We start from the raw sequence: 23,139 nt of genomic DNA, 5'->3' as shown, positions 1-23,139 counted from the left end.
GTCCAATATAATGGTAAGCTGTGCATAATCGCTTATTTTGACGATTTGCCCCCAGGTATCTAGAGTCCCTCGGGTAGCATATTTTTTCATTAACTTTTTTATCAATCATCATATTGATTTCATTTTTGCATAATCCTATACTATCGAAATATGCATCAAAATTATTTAATTATTTTTCTCCTAAATTATTTCGATAGTAATTAACATTTCTCTTTGCTTTCCCCCGTGCAAAAAGCAAATATTACGAATCATCGCTTAACAGTTGAATAATCTTTGATATATCGGTCAGTTCGCCCGTGTGCTTTTTGCTATTTCTGCGCAAATTTCCAGCCATAACCACAAAAACAAACCAGATTTTGTGCTTTACATTTTACATGCATTCCTCCTTTCAACTCCCCACTGTACCACCCCGATAACACGTAGCGAAACTTTAGATCATTATTGTTAAACGCGATGCCGTATACCATCCTCTCGCAACAGTATTTTATGAAAAAGTGGGTGTATTTCGCAAATTTTTTAAAAATGTGTTGGAATAGTTTTATAAACACTGCCATGATAATCATGAATATTTTAAGTATGTACCGCAATATGAACTCGCATTTTTTTTCCCCGTTTAGGCTCGAAAAGGTTAAACTAGTACTACTAACTACATATACGTATGCCTGTAGTGGTGAACAGAGAGAACAGAATGCCACATGCGTCAATTCTGACATATATGTAATACCCTTCATATATGCATATTTTTAATCAAACATTTAAATTTGAGCTCAACAAATTCATGCACTGGTAAACTTACCTACACTTTTACAAACGATGTACTTTAGTCTAACAAAAAAACTATTGAAAAATACGTAATTATGTAAAGAAAGAAAAAACTGTGTCGAGTAAAAGCTTAAAATCTTTTTATTTAAAAATGTGTTTTGTATTAGTACTGCCATTTCATTAGTTCATGTACGTGTTTGTGTTTCGGACTTACATATTTATTTATTTTATCTATGTACGCTTTTTTCGATAAATTATAAAACGCCAATATTCTTTTAAAATAATTTATTTTTTAACAATATTTTGAGTTTGTCCAAGCTTTTTTAGACAGGGACTAGATTCAACTTCCTAGGGAGCTGTTGTTATTAACATATTACAACAGAGATGAATAACATCTTTGAAAAGATAATATAGAAGGTAATATATACTTCTATATTACCTTCTCTAAAATGTTCTTTATTTCCGTTGTAATATGTTAATATAAACAGCTTCCCAGAAAGTTGAATCCAGACCTTGTCTACAAAAATTCGGACAAACTCATAATATCGTTGATATATCCACCTGGTCCATGAAGAAGTATAGAAATTGAACATTTTTCAGGCATTGCCTAGAATGTAGGTGAAATAATTCAATTAGATGAATCTCACTCGCATAAATAAAGTTTTTAGCTCTTTAACTTCACAAACTTCAACAGATGAAAGAATTTAAGGAATATAGATGTTTAAATATGGGCGGAATGGTGAATGTTAATGTTACGCAGTGTGTAAAGTGACCACTTAAACCAGCCAATGACATGTCATAAACCCGGTAGATGCCAAGACTTCTATATTACCTTCTCTTAAATGTTCTTCATCGCTGTTGCAATATGTTTATTTATTTTTTATGTATCGTTTTAAAACATTTAATCTCAGTTAAATTTCTATGAGTAAAACTGGAAAAAATATCAAAACTTGAAATAGGTACAAGTACTTAGTCAATTGACAATTTTATTTCATACCAATTTCAATTTTGTTTTGTTTTTGACACAACTGATTGCATTTACTTTTAAGGACTTATAATGAAATCTTCTTTTAATAAGGTTGTCAACTGCAACGAAATCTTATGTATAACTCTTTGAAGAACCTTAAAGCATTGTACTTCCTATTAGATGTGCTGGTTAGGAAACAGCATTGTGATTAAATGTAGGTATCAGCGTCCATTAGATTATTAGAAGACTTGAATGATATCCATTTTTTATCCGACATGATTACGATAAAGAGTTCGGGTTGAAATTAAATTAAATTTTTCAAAGTTGGGATTAATAGATCTTTTAATTTTAAAAATACAAAATCAATTTACAATGGAGACGAAGATGTTATAAAATAATAAAATACGAAAAAAAGGAGAGGATAATTGAAGTCATGAATTCGATTCCTGGGACTGTGAAGATAAAATATTCATTTGTAAGTTGGTTTTACACTGCAATATTTCACTGTCTCTGACTGGTACCTGAAGTGTAAGACTTTCACGTAACTAATGATGAAAATAAATTATTAAATTAGCTAGGGCTTACGAAATTCTATAACCAATTTTCAGGGCGTGTCGCGTCTACAATTTCTAGTACCAGGATTGCATAAGCAAACTGGCTCGCCTAGTAACGGGGAATCGCTATTCCGACCGTAAATTTTCCCCGTCTAGTATAGGTAAACACACCTAGGAAAGTGGAAAACTTTTTCGCCCTCTTGAAATTTTGTATTCGAAGCTCTACGAGATCATAACTTTTCGTCTCTCATGTTCTCCGGATAAGTGGATGTTTGACGAACGGGAAAAATTATACCTAAACTTTATATATTTTTTTATGTTTTACCTTTAATCATGCTTTATTTTTCAATCCAAAAAAATAATGCTAATTTGAAGAGTATCGTGGAAATGACATAATCGTTACCGAAACCGATAAAACTTTTAAAAAATTTAGAAAAACTTTTCAAAAGAAATATTATTTTCAACAGAGTATGAATAGAAAATGGTCTATTATTTTTGTTGAACGAATGAAATTAACTTTAATGTTTTATTACTTTTGCTCGTCTTATTTGTTTTGTTTTATTTAGTTATTTAAATATGACCTGACTACTTAATAGCCCGATATTTTAGGAATGTGGACTTGAAGGGGGAGATCTAGCAAAATGAAAACTCTCACCTTTTACACAGTAACCAGGCTCTTTATAGACCTGGACCGCGATTATAAACAGTTATCTTTATCGGTAGATACTGAGATGGTATAAACATATATCGATATTTATGTACAAAAGTGTATATTTTTGTATGAAAATTCAAATTATCTTCGTCGGTAACCGGTAATTGGACATGTTTAGAATTTTTTTTTAAAAACATATTCTCTCTTTCATTCAGAAACCTTAATTTACTTTGTAGATAAAATTGAAGATAAATTTTCACTTCCCATTAGAACACGTACCCTAGGCTTAGAGGGCGAGAACTATTCACGGGGACCCGTCACAATAGATATTTACAGGTCGCAGTGACGTCAGGAGCTTGCATAGCCCTGACCCCCACCACTGAGAATAAGAATGACCTAACTCGGTGTTTGAAACAAAAATAAATGAATTAATTTAAAGTTGAATGGTTTTATTTGTATGTTCATAAAAAATACGCAATTATAAAATATTGAAAGAGAGAGAAAAATCACTTTTGAGAAGAGCGTCTGGAAGGCTAGCCATTAACATTTACTTAACGTGTGACATTCATTATTCCACATATATTTGAATATTCACACTGTTTTTTCCTCAGTTGGAAAAAAAATCAATAATATAATAAAATCCAACCTTGTCTACAAAAATTTGGATACACTAAACTGGTATAAAAATGTAAAAAATAAACAAACTCGTATTTAAACTGTGCCTGCTATCTAGATGAATCTCTCCCGCATCTAAAGGCTCTTTAACTTCACAAAAATCGATAAATGATTGTAAGGATGTTAAAATATAAGGTAAATGGTGCATGTTATGTAAAGTGGCGACTTTAACCAGTCAAATGACAGGTCATAAGCCCTGTAGATGCTTAACCTTGTATATTTCCTTATCTTAAATGTTCTCCATCTCTAAAACAATATTTAAAAAAATGTTTTCAATTGAATAATCTCTTTAAATATAACAATTTTGAGCCGTCATACAGGTTCGCACAAATTTTTAAGACTTTTTTGCGATTTAACCATATGAAACGACTTAAAAAGCAGATTATAAAGAAGTTTATTTCGCACAGGCATAATACGACCAACATGCTGAAGCCCGCAGGCTAAATATAAAATTCCGTACATTTTCTATGGTGTAGTCGCATTATTCATTCGAGTGTTTGCAAAAGCGCTCGCTGTAGTGCGCCCTCATTTTTATTTCAAATGCATATCTCAACGTGTTATATATCCCTGGTATTTCAAAACCTCATTTTAATTGCGGGTTTTTCAAATGTCTTTCGAAAATGTTAAAAATACAAACCTACATACCTAATTAGAGCCAAACATTACATTATTTCGTAATTGATTAAATAAGCACACGTGTTTACAATGTTATCCGCCTCGTGGTAAGATGTCTCGGGTTCGATTCCCGAAATGGTTGATACTAAATAATCTTTTATAGTCCCTGGGCCTAGAATTACGATGAAAAGATATGGACGTCATACCTTCACCATGATGGTATAGTTGAAGATAAATTTTCTCGAGCGATTACGAAGGTACACTACCGACCCCCCAACATCAAGTTTTGATGTAAGTACATCGGTTTTTACCGACGGGTCTAGAATCCCTCGATACGTTTATCTACGCATTTAAAGTGACAAAATTTGTTTCATCGAGCAATTTTTTCTTTAACTATTTACTTAAATTTTTTATCGTTCTGGGGTTGGTATTTTTTTTCTTAAAATCCTATGAAAAATATGAGAGAGAATTAAGTAAGTTTCGAAGTTGACTTAAATTTCGACATAACTGTTAGTTTGGTAAAACAAACGCCTAGATACAAAAAATATTGTCTTTAGATTCTGCTCTATTTCCATGAGTATTTAGGAGTTAGAAAGTAGCCAATATAAAAATCTGTTTTACTATCTTTCTAAGCATACGTATCGAGACGTTAAACGAGCCGGCCTTGTAATCTCTCAGTAGATAAATACAGACGATCGTTAAGCATACCGTCTTAGCAATTGTCGAAAGTCTAATAATAATAATATTCAAACGTGCATTTTTTTATTGAATTGGGATTTATTGGAGTTTAAAATAGTTTTGAAGTGGGCGTTTGCTATCACAGAAGCCTATTTAAAGTATACATGAGAACTCTTTTAAATTGTAATGAAGTAAGGAGCGCAGACTAAATTATTAGGGTCATACATTGGTTGGTTTCGATCATATGATGTCGAGATGGCAAGTAGGCAGAACATACCGAGGTAGATACAGATAGTACAAAGGTCAAATATATTGTCTCGATATGTACAGATAAAGATGGCGTTCATAATTGCGGCCCTGGAATGGCGTCTGAAACAAATGAATTTATATCTACTTGTTACTTAAATGGTCAAGAAGCGCTGCGATCGGTGTATCAATGCAGTGCCCTAAACACCATAAGGTGTGGAAAGAAGATGTTGATGATTTTCAAATTTTCTGATATTTCAAAATGTTTCTTATAAGATTAACTTTAACCTAACACTAAAAATCTTTTTCCATAAAAAACAGTGTATTTGAAAAAAAAATTAGTAGATAGTTGGCGTGGCGTTAAAACTTACGCTTTACACTTATTTTTATATGTTTTCAATATAATAATGAATCTTACTTATACATTGTTAGTTGTTATACTATAAAAATCCATATCTGCACTTTTTTTACACAACAGATGCTTTTTATTTGATTGTGTTTATAAAAAATAAATCTTGATATATATAATACTTCTGTACGTGTGATGTCACTAAACTCCTCATAAATGGTTTAACCGATTTACTAGTGGTTTTTTGCGTAATAATGAGCTTTGCGCTGCGCATGTTTGTAAATCTTAAAATCTTCAATTTAATATGTAAAAAGCATAGATCGATCTTCTAGGGTTGCATTCGACGAGAACGCGTATACTAAACAAATAGGAAGATGTAATTTTTTTTAGATATAAAAAAAGTTAGTTTTTGAATGTTTACAAATAATAATCATTATTTGTGGATATTGATCAGATTTTTGCCTAAATTCCTTAAAATTTCTACCCATTTATATCTTTTTACTGGATTTTTGGTAATCCTTAAATAATATCAACTGATACAATATAGTGCACCCCGGTTTTTTTCCCCCCCTTTTATTAGAGCCTTCTACCAAAACATGATAGCTTTGGCCAAAAACAATTTACATCAATTCATAACAAACATTAAAACGACACGATTAATAATATAGAAACAAACAATGCATTACAAAAATATAAGTTAAAGAATAACTGAAAATAATGATTGAAATAAGAAAATTCAAACATAAATTGTGTTGTATAAAGAGCAGAGTTTGACATTTGTAAAAACAATTCTGTATTTAAAAAATGTGTATTTTAATGCTATGGTACCTACTTAAATTCAAAATTAGAATATTTTTAATTTTTGATTTGTAATTTTATCATAGACAAGTACTTACTTTTCAATGAAAAGTATTTTCGCAAGCTTATAGCAGGCACGCCAACGTTTGGGCAGGACAGTGTCTGTCAGGTCCGCTATTACATAATATTATATTGAAAGTGTTTAAATTAATTGCGTTAGTTAAAATGTATTTAATGTGATTATACAAAGTCAGCGTGTAACTTGTTTGCTGCAGTCGCTAAAAGCAGAATTGTTGGATAAAACCCTCCTTATTAAACGTGAAAAGTATGCACAAAGCCTCTTGACGTAAGCGGAAAATTCAGCCACCAAGTTTCACAAAGCTAAGCTTTCATTACTTAAGGTTTACGGTCGGGGAAGTTGACTTTTAACCGAGACGCCTTTAAAATATCAAAGAGTCACCTTTTAAAAGGGGCGCAAATAGGCTAAGAAGGCATTTGAGGCAATTGACGAAGAACTTTGTTAATTTCGGAGATAAAAACAATGGTCAGTAAAAGTTTGTACAAAAGCTTTGATGTAAAAAAGTTATTTTTAAACGTTTGTTTGTATATTTAGTTACTTTCTGGTATGATTTATTAGCGATTTAAACAATTAAATGATTAGATAAACTACAATGTTGATCAATAAAAAAATCAGTCAAAAAAATCATATCATGTCATATTTTTAAATTAATAAATTGGAATATTAATATATAAAGAAGATAATTAATTATACATAAGTTACACTGATATATTTTTTTTTTTTAAATAATATTTTTACTTAAGATTTTTCATTACATTTTTTTTAAATACAAGGACTCGTTCTCTTTTAGCATCTAAATATTTTCCTAATAAATCAAAAAAAAATAATATTTTTTTATTTTTTCAGGAAAAAAGTAAAACAATTCGGTGGTTACAATACAAACTACTTTTAACAATTAAATATTTAATAAAAAAACATCAAAATTTAAAATCAATAAATTTAAGGAATTCAATGTAAAGTAATAACAAATATTCTAGAATGATTACCGATCTCGTTTATTTTCTACCATCTCTTCAACATCGTGATCACATTCGACGGTCTAGGTTAGCAGAATTTAGTTTCGGCTTTTTCGTCGGATTCTCCTCTATCAATTTTGAAATAATTAAAATATTCTGCAGCTTGTCACGTTGGATTTTTATGGTAAAACTACTAAACTGACAGCTGTCGTATTGCCAGGACACTCATAAAGTATTGCCACTTTGATTTTTTTTGTGTTTTTATAATTCAAGAATTCAACGGTGAAATGAATTTGTTTGGCTGCGCAAATTTATAGATATCGGTAACTGTTCTCACAAATTCAAAAATTACAACTAACCTACCCACTCCCCTTGAATGGGATGCCGCATCAGTCTTTTGTCAACCGCCGCTGAAGCTAGAACCGCAATTATTATGTTTTATTGTTCATGAGCTCGCACCATCTGGAAATTTGCCGACGATGGTGTTTCGCGTGCACCATATCTTTGATTCTCTAATATCCTATCAGGGTTAGCCGTCCCGTCATAAATAATCAATATTGGTTTTATTTTTCTTATTGGAGGGTGTCTGTGATGAGGGCAGTGGCGGTCACTCACACTAACAGAGATACACACCCACCAGTTTCTTATCATCATGAGACTTGGAGTTCCTGTAGCGATCTGATTTCCTGACAAATGGTAAGAACTTCTTTAGCACAGAGGCAATACTCCTACATAGGACAAACGCTTTATAATATAAAGCCAGAACCTTGGAAATATAAGAGCCACAAGCTAAAAAAGTTACTGACTACTTTCCTCGGTGAAATTGGTCGCAGAGAGGCTGAAGGGTTGATGGCTGCTGTTAGATGGCCAACTCATGTTTTTATTTGAATTGTAATTACATAATTTTGTTTTTTATTTAATAAATTTTTGGTGATCCTCATTACATTTTACTCTGTTTTGACTTTTTTTTAAAGATATTTTTGTTACTAAACATACATGTACATACTTTTTTTTTAATTATATCTTTCACTTTGTTTTTTATTTTTACTAGGATGTTTTTATGAGTCAATGTAAAAAATCTCAAGTCTACAAAAACGTAGAAATAACATTGACTCTATATTTATGTTTTATTTACTGAATGGCTTAATTGATGTACCATCGTTACTGGAACAAGTGGCATTCAATGCTCCAATCCACCGGTTGCGAAATAATAATGTGCTTTTCCTTGATCAACACAGCACAAACTATGGCTTGCATGCACCAATGTCCCGATTGTGTCGTATTGTAAATTCGAGACAAGATCTGGACTTTTTTAGTGTAAGTCTTTATAGATTTAAAAAAATCACTAAGATAGACTGAACGACCGACGGTTAAACCGAAACCAGAAATTTATTTATTTATTTTAAACTTCAAGTGCCAAGAATAAGTACTTTGGCGGACTTATTGCTAAAAGCAATATCTTCAAGCCAACCAAAGTAATTAAAAGTAAAAATTAAGTTATTTAAAAACTAATGTTACACTTCAACCGTATTATTGTTTTTTTTTTTGCTTTTTATAGTAAATGTTAAAAAATACACTATCACATTAACAAAACATCTCAAAAAGGCATTGCCTGTGTGTGGGTCTACATTAAAAAAAATAGTTAGGGCATGAGAAGAGTACGATGGATATCAGAAAATTTATAAAATGATAATAATGACGATGTCCAGAATAAATCATTCGAATTCTTGTAAAAACCTGGGACGCTAAATGATATATATTAAATATCTAATTTCATTTGACTGATAAAAATAACACAGTTATTGATGCTTTTATTTTTGACAGCTGGGGAATCTTTTGATGGGGAAACTTTTCTCATAAATCCTGAAATATAGATATTGTATGCTAACCATACTAAATCCGAGATAGATTAAAAAACTTTTCGTACCGTAATCACTGATTGTGTTTTTAAGAAACCATAGTACATATTACAACAGAGATGAGAAATATTTCTAGAGGAGGTCGGCTGGTTTAAATGACAACCATACACACTGTAACTCACCATTCTGCTGGTGTTCAAACATCTTTATTCCTTCAATTCTTCTATCTGTTGATCTTTGTGAAGTTAATATATATTTAAATATTAATCCAAGTTCCAGAATCCAGTTATTGTCTACAAAAATATGGGTAGACTACAATATTGTTTTTGAAAATACATTTTTAACATCTTCATCATTCTCTTTCCGCACCTAATGGTGTATAGAGCACTGCATTGGTACACCGTTCTCGCATCGTAAATATAATACACAAAAAAATCAACATCACAATTTATTGCCTACCGCAGCCTGCTACAACATTTAATTTATTTAACAATTTTCTTCGCACATTATATCTTCAAGAGTTTATTTACAAACAAAATAAAAGCGGATTTATTGCGATAAGGCAATTTTTTTACTGCCTTTGTTACTGTCAAAAAGTTCAATAAATAATATTACACACAAAGTTTTTCACTCATTTTCAAAAGCTTAGATATCTAACTACATATTATTTTATTTTATTTCATTCACTTATACGGCAAAAATGCCTTTACAAAAAATATTATAAAAACATGTTTGATTTAATAACGCAGACAATACTTTTTACCCAAGATTTAGAAAAAATAAATAAACCTAAAAATAATGTAACAAATTCAGCAGAAGTTCAAAACAATTTTAATTTGACAAAAAATTAAATAGCACTGTTTCATAAAAAACGAATACAATACTTTTTATCCAAGATTTAGAAACTTAAATTGAACCTAGAAATGTAATATATTATGTGATGTTTTTTTCTGATCCTTTGATTAATTGGTGCTTTTTTGTCTTTCTTCCAGGATTCCTATCATGGGATTCCATCGACTGTCACGTAGACCTGGAGAAAGAACTCCAGGCTTTGACTACTCACGCTCCAGAAGGAGAAGAGGCCAGACATGGTGAGTTTTAAAATATTTTTACTTTTTATCTTAAGTAGTGACACGGCCAAGATATTTACCACACGTATAGGTGTTTCGTGTATACATGTACATACGAGGCATATACAGAAAGTATGAATACTGTTTCGCTCTCGTGCTGTGATAATTTTTTTTCCAAAAGTTGGCAACACCGATTAGTAGTGGGGGGTACTGAGACGAAAAAAAAGTCATCACAGTGGTGGCATACTAGTTCCTAATTTGCGAAAAACTCAAAACCTCAATTTTGGCCAAAAAAATCATGGCATCGATTACTGCAGCACGATACTATGAAAAAAGTTCAAAAGAGCAATTTTAAACAAACATAGGGAAATATTGACAAAGGGAGTGTGTTTGTTGCATGACAACGCCCGCCCGCATATGGCTAACGCCACCGAAGCGCCATTGAACTTGTTTGGTTGAGACATTTTGAACCACCCTGAATACTCCCCTGACTTAGCGCCTTCAAATTTTAATCTTTTCACCTTCCTGAAGACTCACGTTGGTGGAAAAAAATTCATTCTGAGGATGACCGATGATGAGGTGTTGAAATAGACGAAAGAGATAGCGGGAGAGTTCTATGAGGAGGGCATAAAAAAGCTTGTGCTACGACTTACAACCTGCATAGAACGGGAAGACGACTGCGTGGAAAAATAAATAATATGTGTATATGTGTGTATGTTTTCATATGTAAATTTATTAAATATTTTTCTATGTACCCTATACCTATGTTGGTACATTTCCTGATTTTTACTTATTATTGTATCTTTTAGCTGTTCCTTTGTTATCTTTAATTTTAACTAAATTTACATACTTATGTTTCACTGCTGCACTTGAATGTAATTTCTAATATATGTAAAAGCCCGTAGGGCGTGTAAATTAATAAATAAATAAATATATGTACAAACAATGCACTGTGATTTTTTTTTGTTTTTTTTTTTTAAATACAATAATTGGGTTCTCTCACTTTCTGGATTTACCTCGTTTATACCGTATATATTTATAAAGCTCGAGTGTGACGGCTTGAACTGAATCCACTTGAACTACAGGCTGGAACTGAGTGACTGCGTGACTGCGATGAGCTGACTTGGTTGAGCTGACTCTTTGCGCTGACTTGCTCGGGCTAAATAAAGTTACTACGCCCTGTGGTCTCTTTATAGGCCGCGTTCTAAGGTTATTCATATCTCCATGGTAGGACGAAGTTAATGTACTAAAGGACGCTGCTTTTATATACACGGACGTATTATAGCAATACTGTTAGTCTTGCAGAATATGTCGTATTATATTCTATATAAAATAATGACTTCCTTCATTGATCGTTGCTCTATATTTAAGGTGAAATGATTAAGCACGTGTATGTGTCAATAATGAACTACGACCCCCATACATTTAAAAACTTATGCCTGCTGGAGAAAATTTTAATAATCAAATCATAACACATATTCTGACGTAACCTTTCTGGTAACCAAGCATATAATATAAAAGTGATAAGCGCGTGTAAGTTTGCTATCTTTAATAATATTTCTAATTAATATATTGAAACTTTACTGACAGAATGCATCAAGTCATTAAAACAAGTTCCGAGATAATTGCATTTAAACCCTTTTTTTATTTCTATTATCAAAGTAATTCTAATGAAACCCTCATCATTTAATACGGAAAGTCTATATAAAATATTTAAGGTTCATGCAGTAGAAACTCTTTATAAAATAAATTATATTATACAAATTCATAAAAAAGAAAAAATCAAAGAATTCGAGATGAATAAGTCACTCAGATACCAACGTAATATTAAAATTCCTAAATTCCACACAAGTCATGGTCAAAATGGCTTTGTTTTTAAAGGTGTAAAAAATTATAATAATCTTTCCAATGAACTAAAAACTGTTAAAAAAATATACCAATGAATAAATTTAGGTAAATCTAAAGAAAATTTTTGAACACGTAAAAAAACTACATTAAATTTTAATTAGTATGAATGAAATATTATTTTATGTTTTTTCTTTATTTATCCCATATTTTTATTTTTTTCTCATGTACTCGTATTTAAAATTATATAAACTCTTATAATAAACAATAAACAACTACAACAGTGTAAGTCACTCTCCAAACACAAGAGTTAGTCTCTTTTTTGGAGAGTTACATTTATAACATTAACAAGATGTGTAAAAGTAGATATGTGTAGAATTTTTAAAAAAACATGTACCTTTTATGAAATTTATTTACAAAAAATAAAATAAAAATTAATAAACATTATTTCTCACAAAATTTTCCTTTTTTTTTAAGCTTTGAAAGAGTAATTTTTATTCTAGGCATAGCATAAAATTTGAAATCTACACCTTGTACCTATATTTTAAAATAATTGAAGACTGTTGACATAATGCATTCTGCCAGTATAGCCTCGATATATCCACTATTTTGTGCAGGCTTTTTGGGAAAAGTTTTTTTCGGTATCATGCAAATGGTTAAGAGTGTACAACGAATTTGGCTTATTCCTGTTAAGGTATAATTTTCTGTGTGATTAATTATAACAAACATTAATCAATGTCAGAAATCCTTAACTCCATCTAAAACCTTTTGTTCAAAACTTTTTCCTAGCAAAAAATGTAAGAATGTAACTCTTAACAAAGGGGTCGAAATGAACTAAGTATCATATTGATAAAATCGTAATTCGGCAAAGACAAAATATAATTTTTTTAACATTTTTGTCACATAATCAATAGAGAAATGTTTCATAAAGCTTTAACTAGAAATCGCATGTTTTGAGAAATGGCTGACTAATGTTTTGACTCACATAAATTGATTTGTAACGACTAATTATTTACGAGTATATCACCAAAAACAGAAAAAAAAACATTAAAGAGATATATACTTTTACTACTCATTAAACCTATCGAGTATATATAACTAAATGTTACTTGCTTTAATAAATATGTAACGATAAAATACAATAAACATCACTCAAAACATATTTTTTCGTCGTTATTTGAAACAGAGCCATCGATATGTACGAGTTCATATTTTTATAAATATTTATTCATTTATATTTTTACAATTTTGTATTGTTTTTTTATAAAGAATAATGTTTCCTCACTGAGGTGTGTCGTGCCGAGGGAAACGTTTTACAACATGTATAATGAAACATGCCTTTAATTAGTTATTTAACATAATAAGAAAATAAAAACGTAGTTAAGTTAATTAACCTAATTATCATCGTAAACATAATATGCAAAATAAACTAAAATTATCATAAAAAGCATATGAAATTCATATAAACTTGCAGACACAATTTCATAATTAGGAAACATTTTTTTACAAATTTGGCTTGATCCACTCATCGATCCGTGCGCAATCCACCTCCACTATCCATTTTTTAATAGCAATTTTATATTGAGAGTACTTACTAATTGTTTTTGTGGGCAATGGAATAATATTGTACACTTTAACCGAGTAGTGGGCCAATCCTTCTTGACCGAAAGTTGTATTCATTTTTAGTTGTTTTTATATATACTCGTACATGTATTTTAAAAAATCATCAATTTTGACTATTATTTTCTTAAATATGTATTCAACAAAAAGTTACGCGAGTAAAAACTTCTTCTTAGTCTTATTTTTTAGGTCTTACATATTTTTTTATTTATTGAGTATGCAACCAAAACCAAACAGTTTAAAAAAGTTTACAAAGTTTGAACTTTTATTTCAAAATGTAAATATTATCCCCACACTTTTTAAAGTTATAGCTGTTTTTAGTTAGCAGACGGGGCTTTTTTTTAAAAAAAAGAAAAATATTTTAAGTTCTTAATATTTACTAAAATATTCAGACCATTTCGTAAAAGTCGTACATAACTTGTGCTGGAAAAATGGATATCTAGTAGAGGCTAAAGTGGGATTTGAACCTCGGACCTATAGCCCGTAAGTCCACAATACGACCACGGGACCACAACGCGATTAGCTGTATACACATATATTTTTTGATAAAATACTTTTATTATTTATACACAATGAAGAGAATCCAGAAAAGAAAACGAATGAAAAGTAAGGGCTCTAAAGATATACAATATTTATATAAAAATGTTTCACGCGTTTTTTAAAAGTGGCTAAAAAAGTTCTAACTTTATGAAATAATATTTTTAAAACTCGTTCAGTTCAATGATATAAAAATTCTAACGGAGTAACTCTAGAATAACGATTGTTCAAATTATTTAATAATTTTAATTTTAATTCATTGATGACAACTAAATTTATCTTTCTATTACTATTAGTATTCTTTTTGCCGGAAACTTATTAATAAATTAATAAATTATAATTAATGCCGAATTCATTTCAAAACCACTGAATACGTTTACAGTAAAATGGTTCCCAATGGGTTTATTGTTTGAGAAAGACTTTATATAGCGTTCGGTCTCAAAGGCTTTCCGATGGTTTTCCTTTCGGATTTCCGGGGTTTAGCCACAAATGAAATGCATTTTCCAGTCACAAAGCTGCAGTAGAGAACATACCACTATCTGCAATCTTTGGCAACAATGTCGATTTGTGCACCATATTTCACCAACTAGGGAAAAAAAGATCGCGATTGCATTGTGTTGGGCGTCGCGTCGTCAATTGCATTTCCGGCGTCGCTATTTCAGCGCCTGCCTGAAAACATATCTGATCGGGAAGTTTTGGCGTAAACGGAAATTTTCCTCAGGTTTAAAAGCTTTCATTTTTATTACGATGAATGTTAGCCTTGTTGCAGAATACACGTTTTTAAGGAAAAGGCTTTGTTTAAAATTTCGTTTTTTTATTTACGGATGTTTCCAAAACTCTGGGCCCATTATCAATAACTCGGTAGTTAATCTTTATATATATAATTCTGCTGTACGTGTGATGTCACTAAATTCCTTCTAAACGGCTTAACCAATTTACGTGCGGTTTTCAGAGAAATGTAGATCTTTGCGCTGTGCGTATTTGTAAATATTAAAATCTTCAATTTTATGTGTTAAAAAATATGCAAGGAGCATAAATGTTTCATTTGTCGATCTACCAGGGTTGCATCCAAAAAAAATACATTTACAAAAAAATGGAATGATATTGTTTTTTTGTGGATCTCAATCAGATTCTTGCCTTAAATTCCTTACAATTTCTACCCATATATTTCTTTTTACTGAATTTTTGGTTATACTAAAATAATATTGAATTCAATACATTTTTAAAAGTCGTATTTCGATTTAAGTACAACCCTCTGTTTGACGTTTGCAAAAAGAATTCCATATTTGAAAAAATATTTATTTTATGTTTTCGAATTCAACCATAAAATAAATATTTACCTACCTACAAATAGTACCTAGGTACCATGCGCGATCCGTTCATAGAACGCATGGAACCATTGGTTTTCCTACATTATTTAAAGAGCACATTTTTAAAATATCTAACAAAGCTGTAAAATTATCAGGATTTGTACTTAGAACCGGAAAAGATTTTAGTAAAATAAACACATTAAAATATCTTTACACATCTCTAGTTAGAAGCCAACTAGATTATTATTCTCCAATATGGTCACCTTATCAAATCACTTTCTCAGATTCTATTGAGAGAATTCAGAATAAGTTTCTTAGATATATTAATTTTAAGATTGGTTTTTCTACTAATTAATTCAATTTTAACACAATTTAAGAATCTCTTAAATTAACTAAATTGCAAAAACGAAGAACATCGACCGATCTTACGACTTTACATAAAATAATACAACCAATATTTGATACTCCCGATCTACTGAAATCGATTTCATTCTATGTACCACCTAGGTTAAGCAGAACATCTACAATATTTTATTGACAAAATTCTCGAACGGTAGCTCAATATAACTCACGTATTGTTAGATTACAGAATACCGGGAATGAATATGCATCATATTTTGATATATTTAGTTTATCTCTACCTAACTTTTAAAAAAAGTGACCAACATATTTTTATCAAAAAGAGCTAATCAACTTCAGAAGATTGGGTTGGAATAGTTATAATTTGATTGATTTATGTATTTTGTTATTGTATAATTTCTTTTAAATATATATGTATTTCAAGTAATTTATAATGTGTACAGTACGAGTATATTAATATTTCATACTCGATGTTTTTATATTTTTATTTTTAAGCTCTCTTTATACCACATATATGTAAATGGCAGAAATGCCGTATACAAATAAATATAAATACATGCAGTAAAACAACCAAAAACTATTTTATGGTAATCTTTAGTCCTATTTATTTATTTTACATTTTATATTTTTATACATTGACAATTTATATATAAGTGTGGGCATATCTATATACTCAAACCGATCAGTTTAACCGATTAGTTAGAAAAATTCCTATATTTCCATATTCCCTTCTCCAAAATGGTTTTTGTCTCTGTTAGAATGTGTAAGTCTTAATAAATAAATGCTAGTGTGAAATATTTAGCCTTCAAAGCTTATAAATAAGACTTTGCATTAAATTTTATGTGAAATAAAATCGCTCTTAACCTCGTATCGTGCTTCCTTTCAACTAAATTTTAATTCGCCTGAAATTCCTTTGATATTATATTCGGTAATATTAATGTTCTGAAACAATATGGGTCACATAACCTTTGTTTCCAACGGAGCGTTCGTGTATTAAAAACATTTTTGTTTGTATAATCGCAAAGAGCTTAGTTTTGGATAGCACTATAATGTTAACCGGTGACACCTTTTGTTCTCAGAATACAATAAATAAAATTATAATCTAAATTATTTATTTTATTATTTAAATGATAGACAAGTGATATTAAATCCATAGATTTGGATTACTCAGTTACCGGTTTCGTCGAATCGAGATTGGTATTTTTATTGTGAAATTAAATGTATTTATAAAAAAGTATTATGGATAGGAAATTAAAAACAATTTATATTTTTTGTCTATTTTATCTTATTAACAAATAATAATATTAAATTGATAATAAATTGCTACGAACTTATCAATAATAAATAAATAGTAGTGTTTCTAGGTCACAAAACGTAAGCACGTGACATAGAACAGGTGGTAATATCTTAATTCCCAAATTAAAAACAATTACAGCACAACATCATTATACTTACAGAGGAATGTATTTTTTTAATCAAATGAACAAAGATAATAAAAAATACAGTCAGGAATACAATATATTTATGAAAGAAGTGAAAAATTACATTTACAATTCTTCTTTATGTAGCACTGATTAAAAATACCGTTTTCAATCTTTTTTGTAATTTATTTATCTTATCCTAAAACTATAAATAATTAAAAATAAAATAAACAAACTTTTGTAAGACGTCACTCCCCATTATGTACAGAAAAAGCTTTTTCTTTTATGTAATGGGAAACATTAATGTAAATATATGTATTAAATTTATATAAAAATTGTATTAAGGCGTAATATTGTATTTTTATTTGTTATCTGAATAAAAAAATAAAAAATGTTCACTATCAAATTCAGATCACAATAAATATTAGTGTTTTTTAGGCACATAAACTAATTTAAGTAAAGTAATGTTAAGTTGCAACTTATAATTACAAAACCTGTATTTAAAAAAAGCCAGAGCTTATTTTATTTAGTTAAAATAACTTTATTCGGGACATTCGGTTTATCGGATAGATCTTTTTATGTGCGTTTGACATAAAAAGATCTTCGTTTTGTAATAGTCATGGATATTTTAAATTATCAAAATCAGGTAAATATTCCCCTTTTCAGAGACAACTCTTGAGGTGAGGAAAGCACATTCTATTGTCCTCACCTTCAAGTTATTCTCTACATATGAGAGTAGAATGTACTTTCTTCACCTTGAGTTTTGTGGATGTGGAATAAATGAGGAAAGATGAACAAAACGAAATTCAGAAATTGGAAAAAAATGTTTTTTCTATGGTTTGCTTTATAAGAAATAATATTTAATGAAAAATATTATCTTCGCTACACGTGCAAATTAAAAATATGGTACGTGGAATTTTATTTTGTTTATACTTCTCGAATTCGGATGGTATTTTACATTCAGTATCGACTTTATAATGAAATTACGGAGGCCGGGGTGAGTTTTTGTAAAGGGATGTTATATGAATACCAACGAGCCTTTGTACGACATTGACGTACCCTCTGCAATGGATGAAAGAACTTCTCTGTCACATTTACCATTAAAATACTTTCCTTCTGTTTATAACATAGTAAGCAATGTTTTACTTTTATGGCATAACTTAATAATTCATAGTTTACTTTTTTGTGTGATGCTCATGCGATATTTCGAAGAAAACACTCTCACATATTTAAATGCGCCGATTATAACTTTTTGTTTCGCGGTTTGATTTCATTACCGACATTTTAGTCCATAAACAAACGCAGCAACCTCCTATAACAAATAACCGTCTAATGCTAACTAAAGTAATGTCTCAATTGAATATTAAAACATGTCTTTAAATGCTCTTCTTGATGCCTAGCAATCGCAATAGAACCTTCCCCCCCTTCAGGGAGGGTTACCTTCCTTTTTTCTCACTTAATCCGTCAGCGTTAAAATTTTAATTGGGTTATACCTGATTACTGGGCTACGCAGCTTTTATCAACTCATGGTAAATTTAATGACCAATTATTTGTTTTCAATATTGTTGATTCTTCTTCGTGCTGCTGCAGATATCCTAATCAATCTTCTAAACACATTTTGTGGTCTTGTCCCCTTTTCCCTCTCTATGATTACCGAATGGAGCTTCTCGCTACTATCCATGATTTTGTTAAAGGTTCTGTCGAATATGCAGATCTGATGGCTTACAAAAAGAATAACAAGGCTTTTTAAAAGTTTTGTTATCATTTCGGCGAATCGATCATGTCTAATCAATTTCATCCCAGTCAGTAAAGAATTCACTTCTCTTTTTTTATCAATCCAATGAATCGCAAATTACGTACTTCTGGATAAGGTACATTCTTTCAGCACAAAGATGCAAAAGCTACTAGATGACAGAGAGCTCCTTCGGGCAGCTACTTTCATTTGGAGCGATTTTTCTGTGCATGTGGGCACCGCCAAGGAGACTTATGTCCTCAGATGAGTGTGCGGTATGTGGTAAGCAAGCAGTAGTAAGCCTCCTATAACGAACTTCTCGAGGAAGCGGCGGTGGACCTGTCTTGGACTCGTGCTGCAGATTTTCCAGGAGCGCCTTAATCCAAATTGCCTCTTCTTTACACCTGCGGACTCTCGCCGCCCTGGAAGGCCGTAGATGCCGATCATTCAGCTTTATTCGGCAGAACTTACGTGGGAGCAGGCAAAGTTGACGTTAAATATATATTTGGTCCCTCAAATAGCATATTTTTTCATCATTTTATTCTTTTTTTTACTAATAAGATTAAAAAATACTTTTAAAGACCATGAATGTCAACCTTTTCGGGAATCAAAGTCGTGATCTTATGCATTAAACTTAGATACCCCGATAAAGTTCGTCGGGACACTTAAATTTCCCGTATTCAAATTATTTGTCATGAAAAATTTATTCTCAAATATATTTTGAATCTTGCAACACTGCAAAAAAAATTGCAAACCTTGCAACCCTGCGAGAATAATTTTTAACCTTGCAAAACAATTTCTCTTTTCTCGAAATTATTCAATAGAGTCTTATTTTATTTGTCAAAATTTTCTTCCATACATGCAGCTATTTTTCTAAAAATTGCTATTTCCTTAATGATTTAAGTTTCAATACATTTTACATAATATCATACAATCCATGATTTTTTGTGATTTTCCATTGCCTACTTTTAAGAGCGATAAATCATTGTAAATGTCACTAGATAAGAAAAGCAAACCCAAAACGTAAGTGAAAACCGCTAAATGTTTAAAGAAATTTATTTCTTTTTTAAATCTTAAATTTTCATTCCGAAATACTAAATATAAATTTACGTCACATTAAAATTTCCAAAAGAGAAGTTCGTTCGGGTTTTTGGCGAGAAAGTTCCCCGTTAGCATTCTATATTACCAGGAGATAAGAAGAATAAGAGGGTACTGACGTAAAATATTTTTTGCGGCTTGAATTTATGAGACTTTTTGGGTTTGGGGATGCTTAGATGGCAAGAATTATTCCTTCTTCAACCTATTTAAGTAACATTTTAAACACGTTAATTTTCAAGTTTTTTTTTCTGGTTTATGGAAATCGAAATGGAATGTTTAAGGCTCTAGACTGATAGGAAGTACGGAAATCATAAAATTTTGACATTTTAAACGCCGCTCTTTCAAAATCGCCTTATTTAAAAATAAATATAAATAAACATTTAATTAAAACGATTTAAATATTTTACAGTTTGTAATTAATGTATGTATCTCTCAATATGTTTGAGTTATTATTGTAAGGTAATTTCGAATCCGTCAACTTTATTTTTAAAATCCCTCTCCTCCACTCCTCCGATTTATTTCCTTATCTCCAACCTTCTAAATGTGCTCTTCTTTTATTTTCTTATTTAATATTTTTCCTTTTTTTCTTTACTTTGTAATATGTTCTATCATTATATTGGTGAAAAACTTTGACTAGATGACTAAACTGTTTTTTATATGTTATTATATATTTTGTTGTTATTATATTTTGCATAACTTCTATTGCTTTTCCTTATAAGATTAAAATACTGTTTTCTTTTTATTGTGTAAGTACATGCTATACCTAAGTGGGATTTTTTTTCTTATTATTTTATTCTGTTTCGTTATGTTCATATGCAATGTAACGCGAGAAAAAAATTTCAATAAATAAAAAAAATGTTTTTGATAAATACATGTTTTAGTTATAAAATTTTTTTGAGTGGAATTTTCATTAGAAATATCTTTTTATGTACTACATTTTTTAATGACGTAATTTTGAAAAAAGTTCTTAAAAAGAAAAAATCGTACGATATATTTACATTTTATCAGACTACAGCCTTCACCTTTTTGTTGAACTGAATGGTCCAAGGCAGCATTTTCCTACCGCTAAAAAAATTCTAATGTGTAATTCTAAAGCCAATGTAAAAACTAAAATATGTTATACGCAACTACTATGGGGAGCAGGATATCAAAATGACATAAACAGATTACAAAGACAACAAAATAAAATATTTAAGTTGGTATATTAAGTTCCCTATCTAACTGCAACTAGATAACTTTAAAAAAAAAACTAAGCCATTAAATATAACGGAACTCTTTCAACTAAAATCATTGAAATTTATCCATAAATTAGCCTATAATGTAATTGTAGACGAAGAATTAAAACTTGTAGTCAACATGGACATAATACGAGAATATCAGACAAATATCATATTCAACGTTCTAAAACAAGACAAGGACAATCAAGACTAATGGACCAGGGACTGAAATTATACAATAAACTACCAGACAAAACTAAACAAAAGACTCAGACAAACTTTTCAAAAGATGTAAAAAATATTATTTTGAACAACAGAGTATAAATGAAAAATGTATATAATATTTTATGTAAAATAAATGTAATAATCCGTAAGGGTTTATAAATAAATTTACTAATAAAAAATATAAAAAATAAATAAATATTGTAATTATTTATGTTTCACAAATTATTATATTTTTTGAAGAAATTAATGTGAGAATATTTTTCAAATCCAATATCGCTGAATACAAAAAAACACAATATGAAATAACATGCTTTGGGAATCAATTAATTTCAATTATTTTTCATGCTATCAAAGTAAATCTCGATATTATATTCAGCTTTTACTTATTTTCCCTGGCCTCTGTGTACCGAAAGGAAAGGAAAAACCAAAGAGTATGAATGAAAAATGTATATATTATTTTATGTAAAATGAATGTAATAATCCGTAAGGGTTTATAAATAAATTTTCAAATAATTTATTTTTTTAAAAAACCTGTTTTCATATAATATAAACAAAATATAACATAAATTAAGGTTTTTATGCCTGCATAACCGGTCCGCAAAATGTTTCTCCTATTTTCACCGGTCCCAAGGCTTAAAAAGGTTGGGAAACGCTGGTCTAAGGTATACTGCTTCTTAAAAAATAGTTTTAATAGTTTATAAAAGCACACTAGACTTATTCCTTGTCAGTTCTTTTTAACAAGCCAAATTGTAGTTCTTTATTTTAAGTATGCAGGAGATTCCAAAATATCACAAATCCAATTATCCAAGAGTGTGATTTTTTCAATTCGCTTCCAGTCGTTTGCTAGCATTTGAGTTCAAACAAACAAAAAGGCTAGCAGATCACAGAGAGCTCCATCGTATTGTGTGAGGGTGCCGTCACAGCCTTCTGATGCGACATGTCGTGGCGGGCAAGCAAAATAAAGAAATGTTTAAAAGTATACCTTCGTATGAAAGCGACGACAAAATAACGTACTCCGGAAAAAAGTATACTCTGAGATGTTTAAAATCAGTATTGTAGAGTTACGTGATGACGGGGTATTCATATTGGCAAAATAAAAGCTTTAAGTGAAGAGGGACTCATTTCAACAATATTTGAGTATGTTCAAATGCTTGCAGACTGGCTGGATTTCCTGCCTAGTGAGTTATTCATATTTAAATTTATTTAAACAGAGAGAGAAAACATTTTTGAGTAGGGAATATGGAAGTCTACACATTTACAGAATTTATGACCTGTCATACGCCCTGTAAATGCCTAGACTTCCATATTCCCTTCTCAAGAATGTTTTCCCTCTCTGTTGAAATAAATTTGAAGGGACTCATTTATTCATATTATTTTGATTCGGTAAATCAAAGTAATAAAATTCAACCATGCCTATTATTTGTCATTAAGAATTTAGTCAAAATTAAACAAGTATCTAAATCATTCTGGGCGAATAAAAATTTCACGTTACATGAGAACGTATTGTATTTTTT

The 23,139-nt window shown here is 30.2% G+C and overlaps 1 protein-coding gene across 1 annotated transcript in view; it reads left to right on the top strand.

Moving 5' to 3' along the window:
* The window catches only part of futsch (microtubule-associated protein futsch), a 242,363-nt gene that overhangs the window by 147,629 nt on the left and 71,595 nt on the right, over positions 1-23,139 (top strand). The window contains exon 2 of the mRNA XM_088226424.1: positions 10,183-10,281. Within this exon, the coding sequence (XP_088082550.1) occupies positions 10,183-10,281 (99 nt within the window). The remainder of the gene's footprint in view (positions 1-10,182; positions 10,282-23,139) is intronic.

Source organism: Micrasema longulum, unplaced genomic scaffold (genome assembly GCF_059751315.1).
Source record: "Micrasema longulum isolate JH-2025_06_02 unplaced genomic scaffold, ASM5975131v1 h1tg000430l, whole genome shotgun sequence".
In the NCBI taxonomy this organism is placed as follows: Eukaryota; Metazoa; Arthropoda; class Insecta; order Trichoptera; family Brachycentridae; genus Micrasema; species Micrasema longulum.
The sequence above is the reverse complement of the archived record's forward strand: the minus strand, read 5'-3'. Positions and strand labels throughout refer to the sequence as shown.